Source organism: Callorhinus ursinus, unplaced genomic scaffold (genome assembly GCF_003265705.2).
Source record: "Callorhinus ursinus isolate GAN/ISIS: 27379988/994484 unplaced genomic scaffold, GSC_fseal_2.0 scaffold13, whole genome shotgun sequence".
In the NCBI taxonomy this organism is placed as follows: Eukaryota; Metazoa; Chordata; class Mammalia; order Carnivora; family Otariidae; genus Callorhinus; species Callorhinus ursinus.
Window position 1 is genome coordinate 40,451,622 of NW_027397075.1, and position 12,313 is coordinate 40,463,934.

At 35.8% G+C, this 12,313-nt stretch overlaps 1 protein-coding gene across 6 annotated transcripts in view; it reads right to left on the reverse strand.

Annotated features, from left to right (window-relative positions):
• The window catches only part of TSEN15 (tRNA splicing endonuclease subunit 15), a 109,243-nt gene that overhangs the window by 94,957 nt on the left and 1,973 nt on the right, over nt 1–12,313 (reverse strand). For all 6 annotated transcript variants that reach the window (XM_073900118.1, XM_073900117.1, XM_073900119.1 and 3 more), the window contains exons 2-3: nt 11,646–11,727; nt 11,238–11,373 (exon numbers count right to left, since the gene is read on the reverse strand). In XM_073900118.1, the coding sequence (XP_073756219.1) occupies nt 11,238–11,373; nt 11,646–11,727 (218 nt within the window). The remainder of the gene's footprint in view (nt 1–11,237; nt 11,374–11,645; nt 11,728–12,313) is intronic.

The following is a 12,313-nucleotide window of genomic DNA, read 5'->3' on the forward strand; positions in this document are numbered from 1 at the left end:
CTAACTTTGTTATAATATACTTCTCCCATTTAGGGACATTGAACAAATATCAATGGCCAAAAAGAAGCTAATCAAACTATCTGAACATAAATCTGACTTCATCTGCTACCTTAGCACTGAAAAAGGCCTCTGGCTTTCATTAAGATTCCTCTGGTTGTCTCATCTTTAAATTCATCAGATCTGGGGGCGCCTGGGTGGCTCAGTTGGTTAAGCGACTGACTGCCTTAGGCTCAGGTCATGATCCTGGAGGCCCGGGATCGAGTCCCACATCAGGCTCCCTGCTCAGCGGGGAGTCTGCTTCTCCCTCTGACCTTCTTCCCTCTCGTGCTCTCTATCTCTCATTCTCTCTCTCTCAAATAAATAAATAAAATCTTTAAAATAAATAAATAAATAAATAAATAAATTCATCAGATCTCTTTGACCTCAATGAATTTATTATATGATTTTATATCATTGCTGTGTCTGGGGAAACTGTACTCGTAACATTTACTGTCATTTACCAAACTTGCTACATGGATTCCTAGATTCACTTTAGTAAGAAATAATCTAGTGTACTCTCCATATGCATATCCCATCCAAATATATAACTTAATATAGTATTTTAAAATGTAAGCTAAAAATTTTACATTAGCTTTAAGAAGTATTTTTAGATGAGAGAAAAATTTAGATGAGAGAAAACATTTCCCTTCAAGAAAAACAAACAACCTCCTACTCCATCGGCATAATTTTCCTCCTAGATAGTCTTATGTGGGCTCTCTACCAATTCTATTCTCCCACTGGAGACCAGCAATTAGTATTAAATCAATATTTTCAAAAGGGACTATTATACACAAGACCTTCTGAGACTTGAAATATATGTCAAAGTGTTTTAAATAAGAACATATATTATGTATAACCGCTTTACAGATATCACCAGTCCCAAACCGCACTTTTGCTCAAAGTAATGCATTCACTCACTTCCATTCAAATACACACTCATCCTACACTCTTGCCAGAAACTATGCAAATTAAACCAGGTCCAAAGCCTGGAAAAACAGGAGGGAAATGGATACAAAAATTGTTTAGGCATTCTTAGAAATTCACACAGATAAATCATTACATGCTGACTAGAACTGTTACCTCTTTAGGAGTCAACAAACATAAACACATCATAAAATAAATAATGGAAAAAATAAGCCATGTGAATACATATGCTACTTGGCTACTCAGTAGTCAAGCAGCAAGGTAGCTACTGAAGTGACTATAAGAGATAGAGGGAGATTGTTTATTGTCATCACTGGGGAAATATTTTATAGCTAAGTTGTAGTTACCTACGTAAATGATACAGAGTTTAGTGCAGTTTTACAAACAACAGACTCCAAAATTTAGGACTTAAATAAAGGAGACAGCTATTATGCCTCACATGCTGTATGTCTTTTGTAAACAACATGAGCTCTCACGCCCAGCAAATTACGAATTCCTCTGGCTCTCGTGCTTTGTATACTACCCAGATTCCTTAGTAATAAAAATGTTATTTAATATTTTTGAGGGATACAAAGCATTAAAACACACACACACACACACCATATATCAAGTAACTAAGCAGCATACAACAGGATAGTGATTTACTACTCGTGTGTTCAGGAGGATTGTGCAGTGTGTGACAAGTAATGTGTTTCTAACAATAAAGTACCAAAGTTGGCAGATTATGTTTTAATATAAAATTAATATTCCCTATATCATCATTCTCATCCACTCACATTCCACCATGCTTTCCTGAGTGAGAGTCAAAGGGGAAAGTCAGCACCAAGAGGTTCTGGGAACAATATATGACCAAAGCCTATAATACTAATACTATGCATCTATGCTGTAGTCCAAGGGAAGTGAACTGGAATCATGAGTCAGAACAATAGTGATAACAAAGGTTAAAACCACCAGTAAATGCTAGGCATTAAGTATCAATAGTTACCAAGATTACACAGAGAGAGGTAATCAGACATTATATGCCTACTGATCAAAGAACAGACCACCAGCTACTTGATGGTCTTACTAATGTGATCAAATTAAATCTATCAACCCTCTGGTTCCAGCTGCCAATGTGCAGAAAAGGCAGAGGACAGAGAAACATCTTGCAGTGCACCGTGAATGAGCAGTTGGCAAACCGAGACTATGGGAGAGGATGCAGGTCAAATGGCCCAGGTTCTTTAACAGGAAAACTGTAAAGAAAAGAAAAGGATAGAGGCAGAACCCATACATCAGGGGTTACTAAACTACTGGTCTGTGAGCCAAATCTGAACTGCCCTCTATTTTTTATAAATGAAGTTATAAGAACACAGCCACACCCATGTGTTTGCATATTGTCTACGGCTGCTTTCACACTAACATGGCAGAGCTGAGTTATTACAGAGACAAAATAGCCTGTAAAACCAAAAATAGTTGCTATCCAGAGCTTTATGGAAAACGTTTGCCAATCTCTACTGCAGATTAATGGAGATTTTTAAGATATAACAAAAAAATTTTTTTAATGGGCAAAATTTGTGACACAAATAACTCTACAAATTATTTGTAGAGATAAAGCTGATTTTAAATTTTATATGGAAAATAAAAGGACCTAGTATAGCCCCCCGAAAAAAGCTCTGAAAAAGTTGGAGGACTTATATTACCTGATTTCAAGTCTCCCTAACAAAGTTATAGTCAAGATAGTATGACACTGACAGAAGGTTAGACGCATAGATCAAGAGCATAGACTACAGTCCAGAAATAGACGTACACACAGGGTCAAGTGATTTTCAATAGAGGTGCTGCAGCAATTAAATCACGCTGGAACTACTGGACATGCATTTGCAAAAAGAAAAAAAGGAAAAAGAATCTTAACCCTCTTAGCTCATACCGTATATAAAGTTCAACTCAAATTAATCACAGGCCTAAAAGTAAAAACTAGAACTATAAAACTTTGAAAAGAAAATGTAGGAGAAAATTTTATGACTGTGGATTAAGCACACATTTCTTACATAGAACACAAAAACTACAAACTGTAAAAGAAAAAATGATAAATTGAATATCAAAATTAAACCTTCTGTTCTTCCAAAGAAATTAAGACAAGTCATAGACTGGAAGAAAATATTTTCAAAAGAATACTTGACAAAGGAATTGTATCTAGAACACATAAAGAACTCTTACAATTTATGAAGAATACAAATAACACAATCTTTAAAATATAAGCAATAGATCTGAACTGATCCTTGACCAAATAAGAGCTATGGGTGGCAAATACGTACATCAAAAGTTGCTCAACATCATTAGTCATTAGGGAAATACAAATTTAAAGCCACAATGAGATATTTCTACATACTTAACCGAATGACTGAAATTAAATAAACTGATAATCCAAAATGTTGCCAAGTTGTGGAGCAACTAGAACTTCTATACTTTGCTGGTGGGCACAGAAAATAGCACAGTAGCTTTGGAAGATATCTGGCAGTTTCTTATAAAGTTAAAAATACATTTATCATATGAACTAGTTAGTAATTCAGTGCCTAAATATTCACTCAGGAGAACTGCAGCATATGTCTACACAAAGACCTAAAGAGAATGTTTATAGCTTTCATCCATGAAAGCCAAAAACCAGAAACAATCCAAATATCCAACAACTGGTGATTGGTTAAACAAACTTTGGCACATCCACACAATGTAATACTACTCAGCAATAAAAAGGGGCACACTACTAATACATGTAACAACATGGAATAATCTCCAAAGCATCATGCTAAGGGATAGAAGCATGACACAAAGGCTATGATTCTATCGATATGACACTCTGGAAAAGATAAAACTATAGGAATTAATGACAGAGGAGCATGAGGGAAGTTTTGGGGGAATTGTGTATTGGTTACATGACTATATACATTTATTAAAAACTCACATGTCTGTTTCCCTAACATGAGTGATTTTTACTGTATATAAGTTTTACCTCAATAAGCCTGACTTAACAAAAAAAGGCACAACTGGGGTACCTGGGTGGCTCAGTTGGTTAAGTGTCTGACTTTGGCTCAGGTCATAATTTTGGGGTCCTGGGATTGAGCCCCACATCGGGCTCCCTGCTCAGCAGGGAATCTGCTTCTCCCTCTACCCCTCCCCCCTGCTCATGCTCTCTCTCTCTCTCTCTCAAATAAATAAAATCTTTTTTTCTTAAGATTTTATTTGTTTATTTGAGAGAAAGCGTGAGAGAGAGAGAGAGAGAGTGCATGAGCAGGGGGAAGGGGTAGAAGGTAGAGGGAGAAGTAGGCTCCCTGCTCCACGGAGCAGGGAGCCCAATGCAGGACTCAATCTCAGAACCCTGGGATCATGACCCCAAGCAGAAGGCAGACAATCAACTGAGCCACACAGGCGCCCCTCAAATAAATAAAATCTTAAAAAAAAAGACACAACTAAATTACAGAGAAACACAAGGAAATTATTACTATAAAAGTATGAATAACAGCTACTTTTGTGGGAAAGAGAGGGTTATGCTTGGAACAAAGCACATGGAAGGGGCTTGGGGATGACTGGAAAACTTCTATTTCTTGACTTGATGGTAGTTACTAGGATTCAAGATGTTTACCATATAACTCAATCTATACATTTTTGTTGTGTGGTTTTCTGTATCTGGTTTTATTTTACAATAAAAGATTTAAGACAAGAAACATGTTGGCAAGGATGTGGAGAAAAGGGAACCCTTGTGCACTGCTGGGAAGGTAAATTGGTGTAGCTAGTATGGAAGATAGTATGGAGGTTCCTCAAAAAATTAAAAATAGAATTACCCTATGATTCAGTAATTCCACTACTGGGTATTTAGCCAAAGAAAATGAAAATACTAATTCAAAAAGATATATGTACTCCTATGTTTAATGCAGCATTATTTATAATAGCCAAGATATGGAGGCAACCCAAGTGTCCACCAATAGATGATGGATAAAGATGTAGGGGGTGTGTGTATGTGTGTGCATATATAATATACATGACGGAACATTACTCAGCTATAAAAAAGAATGAAATCTTGGTATTCATAACAATATGGGTGAACCTAGAATATATTAAGCTAAATGAAATAAGCCAGAAAACGATAAATATCATGATTTCACTTAAATGTGCAATCTAAAAAACAAAACAACAAACAAATAAACATAAGCCCAGAAATAGACTTATAAATAGAGAACAAACTGGTGGTTGCCAGAGAGAGGGGGGTGGGGAGATGTGTGAAATAGGGGTACAAATTTCCAGTAATAAAATAAATAAATCATCGGGAATGAAAATATAGTCAACATAGAGAATATAAGTCAACAATATTATAATTACTTTGTATGGTGACACATGCTAACTACACTTATCGTGGTGAACATTTTGTCATGTATATAACTCTCGAATCACAATGTTATACCCCTGAAACTTAAATAATACCGTATATTAACTATACATCAATAAAAAAAATATTAAAAACACCAATAGAAATAGAAAGGAAGAAACAGAACTCTAATAGCAATGAGACTTTGTTATCTACTATGAGACTGATGCAGCTCACTTAATCCCGCATAATCTTCTGGAAACAGCAGAGTATAAATAAAGGTACATTTTTAACCTCAGCTTTTTACATGTGAAATTAGATAAAAGAAATACCCTATAAACCATTCAGAATTTTAGTGCTGATGAAATGAGAGTACACTTAGGAATGTACTTTGAAACACTGTAACATTGACTACAAATGCAAAATACTCTTACAACCCCAGGGAATCATCTACAGTATCACTCTCACGCCTAAAGCCTTTCAGTGACACCATCCACATAGTAGCAATTTTTAGTGCTCTTTGTGGAAAGCCAGGACTCAATAAACATGCTTCAGGGACAGGGAATTGTGTATACTGCACAGACTGTGCCTTGCATGGGAGTGCCTGGTGCGAGTGGGTCTGAAATCCCGCTTGTGCAGCTTGCCACGCCTTCAACCCGGAGAAGAGACTTTTTTGTCTCTTTCTACTTCACTCAAGGTACTCTCTGACCTAGCTGTACCCCTATTCCAAGATTCCACCATAAGCTAATACCTTCTTTTTGTCACACAATAACAATGTAAACTGTCTGAAAAGCTTCTGCATAATTAAGACAAACCACGAATGAGCACATTTTATATTTCTATTTCCCTGATTATACACGGATTTGAGCCGTTTGAGATCCTTTTCTATGAATTGCCTGTTTCTGTCCATGTTTTTTGTTGGGTTGTTTTTCCTTGAGTCACAGAAGTTATGTATATACTAGGAATTAATCTTTGTCAGTTATAGGTCAGTAAATCTCTTCTCCTACTCTATGAAAACTTACATATTGTGAGACTATAAACTGATAACTATTCATTGAGCAATTTAGTAAGAACCAGTAAAGAGGAAGGTGCAGATGCTTGAAGTCCCAGCCATCCCACCTCTAGACTTCCATCCTGGAGAAGCTGTCATACATGAGAACAAAGATATACTTACAAGGTTATTCATTACAGTATAATTTTTAATAGCAAAACATTGAAATCAGTGATGGCCTTCATGATCGCGGTAACCTTTCCCACCTCACTTCCCATCCTTCCCTATTTCCTCATGAGTTCTATATACTCATTTATTCATTAGCTGCCTTACCCAACATTATAAAGCACCTGCTCTGAACTAGACACCATACTTATAGGCAGGCAATCATGCTTAACTACTTGCAGTTGTCCTGCTAAAACAGTCTCCTACCACCTACAGGAGATTTTTCCTGTCCTTCCTCTGGGTCTTGCTGCAACCTTCTATAAAGTACTTATCAGTTCTCCATTGTCCTTTTTATTCAACTACCTAACAATCAAATAAGTGGAGGCAGTCCCAAATTACACAATTATTGAGTCTCAGAACAAAGGAGAATTCTGTTTTTATTAGATCCCATCCAACAATTACCAAAAAATGAAATAAAATTTATTTTCCAAGCCAACATTTAGTACCAGAACACTATTTTCAAGAGGCTGCCTTAAATACCATATGATCTCATTTATACCTGGAATCCTAAAAAAAAAAAAAAAGTGTTCATAGATACAGAAAACAGATTGGTGGCTGTCAAAGGCAGGAGGTGGGGAGTGGACAAAATGGGTTGAAGGAGGCAAAAGGCACAAACTTCCAGTTATAAAATAAATAAATTATAGGAATATAATGTATAGCACAGCAACTACAGTTAATAACACTGTATTGCATATATGAAAGTGATTAAGAAAGTAGATCTTAAAAGCTCTCACCACAAGAAAACAAATTCTGTAACGACGTATGGTGACAGATCTTAACTAGGCTTCTCGTGATGATCATTTCACAATATATACAAATACCAAATCATTTTATTGTACACCTGAAACCTAATATAATGTCGTATGTCACTGATACCAAAAAAGGGAGTTGTCTCGATCAACATGGTATCCCCACACTTAGATCATTGCCTGACACATGATAGTCACTCAATAAATATTTGGTAAGTAAAGACTAAAAAGCCTCAACAATATTATCTGAGAAAAAAACGCTGTTTAAAAGTGAACACAGTGATTTATTTTCGTAGATGATTTATTACTGAATAAAGTAAGCTGTTAGCTTTCTTATATAAAACATTCTATTTATTCATTTAGTTATTTATTTGGTGAACTAGCCTCACAAAGTCCTACCCAAATACTTTTAGGACATGAATTTCTTCCCTATGCAAGGCTGCCAAAGATTCAAAGTCAACCATTTTCTTCTCTGTGTTACTAATGAAGGAAAATTCCTACATTAACAAACAAATGTCTGAAATCATATATCTGTTAGATATATAACATTTTATATACAAAATATGCATGGAGGCAAAAATAGATAAAAGTATGCCTACTACCTAAAAATATCACTCCTGTTAAAGACTGAGGAATGAAATTAAATACACACTTTCTCATTCACACACACACACACACACACACACACTATTTATTTGTTAAAAAGTTATTTGCATACTTTGAGTTGAGAAAATTTTATGCCATAAATGGCATAATAAATCTACTGGGTATTGGGCCTCATTTGTGCTATTTTCTATATTATTATTCCACTGCATAATATAATTATGAATATTTATATAAAAAGCAAGATACAAAGATATAAGCCCTCTGAGTTATTAAATGCAAGAGGGTAAAAATGGCTTACTAATTTATCCTCCCAACTAATTCTATTTAAAGAGGAAAACAAGCTTTATGTAATAAGGCTGGAAAATCAATAATCGCCAATTGGAAAAACCTAGAAAGTAATAGGACTTAAATTTCTACCTCTAGACTTATGAATCATTTTGATTCAAATAGACTACCGATTTTATTTTTTAGGATTAAATTCAGGTTAATTCCAAATGGCAGTTCCTATTCCCAACAAATAGTATAACAATAATAAACTGGTATGATATTTGTTGCAGTAACTAAAAGACACAAAGGGGGAGTTTTAATGAATGAATTATTAAGTCTTCTAGACACAGAGAGGCTTGGAACTCATGCTAGTAAAAAACAGAAAGTATCAGTGATCAAATTTGATGTCAACTCTATCCACTATTTGTGATTCTGAAACACAGAAAAATCTCACAGTAAAGAGCCTCTCAGAGTATGACTAGCCTGATATATCAAAAAAAAAAAATTCTTATAATGAATTATACAAAACTGTACCAAAAATACTAACAGAAATCTAAAAATTAGTTTAATATAGTTTTATGGAATACACTATTGAAAATAATGAATTATGGGGCGCCTGGGTGGCTCATTCGTTAAGGGTCTGCCTTCGGCTCAGGTCATGATCCCAGGGTCCTGGGACTGAGCCCCGCATCGGGCTCCCTGCTCGGCGGGAAGCCTGCTTCTCCCTCTCCCACTCCCCCTGCTTGTGTTCCCTCTCTCACTGTGTCTCTGTCTGTCAAATAAATAAATTTAAAAAAAAAATCTTAAAAAAAAAAAGAACGAATTATGGTAGCTTTGATTTGGAGAGGATCTTACATATTATCCACTGACAATCTAAATCCCTCAATGAAGGACAAAGAAACTGAAACCCAGAGAAATTAGGTGTGTCACCAATCATCAAACAAAATGTTAAGTGTCAGTGCCAAGATCAGAACCCAGGTCTTAAGGCTTCAGCCCAGTGCTCTTTTACTTCAATCACAGTAAATGAGAAAAACAAAGGTATTCATTAAAGCCCTTCATGTTGGAATTTAAGGTACTCTGCTCTCTTCTAATACGCATTTACCCATCCAAATATAGCTCTGTTTTCATCTGTCCTTTCTTAACTGCCTCACAATCTCAGAAGTCGAGATCCTCCTCCTTTAGCTCAATATTAATCTTTTCAACTATCTTCTGGAATCCACCCCTCCCCATCTCTCAAGAATCTTGCTCCATCAATCGTTACTTTTACTCCTCTATTTTCAGCCATTCTAAATGACAGTTCACAGGGCAGCTGGCTTTCCTCAGAACAAGCAAGTGAGAAACAGTACCCAAGACAGAAGCCATAGTCTTTTGTAATGTCAACTTAAAAGGAACATCCCATCATTTTTGCCTCATTTTATTTGTTAAAAGCAAGTCAGCAAGTACAGACTACACTCAAGGAAAGGGAATTACACATGGGTGGGACTACCAGAAGGCTGGAGTCCAAGAAGCCATCTTAGAGGCTGCCTGCTACAGCTTCAAAGAAGAAAAGCAGAAAAGATGACTTGATAGCCAGATACCAGGGGTATCAGGACTTCTTGTGAAGCAGGAATTAAGAAAATGTGATAGTGGCACAAGGATAGATATATTGACTAATGGAATATAAAGAGAGCTCAGAAGCAAGTCAGTGCACAGATGGAGCTTTGGAAAATGACAGAGGTGATATGTCACATAATGAGGAAAGAGGAGACTATTCAGCAAATGGAAGTAGAAAAAAATGATTATCCACATGAAAACAAGGTCCCTAACCTTCTTCTCACACCATGAAAAAAAAAAAATAACTTTAAAACTCTTAGTGAAAATAAGTTTTCCTTAGACCTTTTGATAGGAAATACTTCTTAACCTAGACACAAAGACATTGATTATAAAAATGTATAGATATGATTATATTCAAATTAAAAACTATTATTCATCAAAAAGTACTTGAAAACAGATTTAAGAACTGGGAAACACAACCAAAAGGATTATTGTCAAGAATATATAAAGAACTCCTACAAGTCAATGAGAAAACTGCAAACAATCCAACAGGCAAAGGATATGAATAGAAATTTCTCAAGAGAGGAAACGATAAATATATAAAGAAATGTTCAATATATCAGAGATCAGAAAAATACAAATTAAGACCACCATGAGATAACCTATTCAACTGACAAAAATTTTAAAGTCTTACAGTACTAAATGTCAGAGACAATACAACTTCAAGAGATCTTGTTTACACTGCAAGTGGAAAGTAAAGTGAGGCAACCACTTTGGAAAATAGTTTGAAATTATCCCCTCAAGTCAAACATTAGCAATTCTCCATCAACAGGAAAGCAGATGTGAAAACTAGGGTACAATCACGCGATGGAATATGATATGGCAGCCAAAACCAAATACACAATGGACTAACCTCAGCAATATAATACTGAGTGTATAGAGTCAGTGTCAAAGGATTATATGCTCTTTATAAAGTTAAAAAGATCTAAAATTAAACAATTCCAATGAATATGGACAGTGGAAGCAAAGGAGGGGACCCATATAGTTAGATATAAGTTACTGCCAAGAATCTAGTTGTGTTTTGTGAGGTTGATTTGTAGAATGTGTCATGAAATAAAGATATGTTTAATCCAATTCTGTGTAGCGAAGATTTTTTTAAAAAGATCCCATGAACTGCATGACACTTTCTTTGATTTCAACTTGCATATGAAGCACACTCTTCACCACTATCTATAGCAAATATAATTTGTATCAATTATTATGGTACATCTTAAAATACCTGTGTTTCAAGTACAATGGTCTTGCCTCCTTATAAGAATGAAAACATTTTCTGTTTCCTTGATGTAGTATTTCTATCATATCTATTCCTTCTCTGAAAAGAATACTGACAATACAGTAAGTGCTAAATACTTGTTAAATGCTCATATTTAACTTATTCCTCAAATAACCAAGAGTAAAGCTATGATCCCTGTACCCTATATTCCTTTAAAAATATATTACTGCCCCGAATTAAATGATCCCCAGTGGAAAGGAAGTAACATGTTGAAGACCAAAATCACGTGCCCACCTGTTATGGCTGAGGGAAGCCCTGATGGGTGTAGGCACCACCGTCTGTAACCCTTCTCCTTCTATCTCTGTACCGACAAGGCAGATGAGCTGGAGATCTGGTAATCCAACACAATTTACTTCATGCCAACTTTTACCTAAAAGTGCATCATTGAATGGACAATGTTTATCAAAATAAAAGATAAAATTCTAAATTTCTACCGAATACTCCGCTGAGCAAACATCACCCAGAATATTATCTTCTCTTCACTTTCCTAGTATTTTCTGTTACCCAGTAATTCCCAAGGTAAATGAAGAAATTACAAAATGGACAAAATTAACAGAAAATGCTTAAGATACCATATCCCAACCCAACTCCCCATCCCCCCACCATAGCCCCAACAACAGAACAATAAAATAAACAACTTACTCTCCATGAGGTCCAGGTAAACCAAGAATGCTATGTAAACTTGGCTGGCATCTCCTATATCTAATTCCATCATTTCTAAATACTGGAAATCAAAATGTAATTGTCAGAGAAGGAAGAATCTCTTAATATTTTCTTTCACTCAATCAACAACTACTCATTAAATATATATATATATGTGTGTGTGTAGAAGACTTCTCTTCTAGGTACTGTGGGAGTTAGAAAGCAATTAATACCTGATCCCCATCTCTAAAAACATGAGACAACAAGTCAGAGGAGCTCTACTAGGATGGCTTGGTTGGTCAATGTTTTATGGCAGAGGTGGATACAGATTGGGCCCTGAACGGCAGATATGATTTGAGTAAATACAGAAGGCTGGGTAACAGTGTGAGTAATCACACATAGGTGGGAATACACACATATTCAAGGACCTATAAAGAAATCTATCTGCCAGGAGTACAGACATATTTTAATAGGATTTCTACTGCAGCACATTACTGAGAGCCACTATTTCCAAGGTCTCTGTTTGCCTGTGAAGAAAGTCCGCTAAAAAACTACTCCCGACTTCTTTCAGACTTGCTGGTCAGCACTGGAGTACATTCTTCAGTGGACTACCTCTGCAAGGGAAGCCTGAGGTTTTCCAGCTATCCCAGTGACTCAGTGGGTAAGCA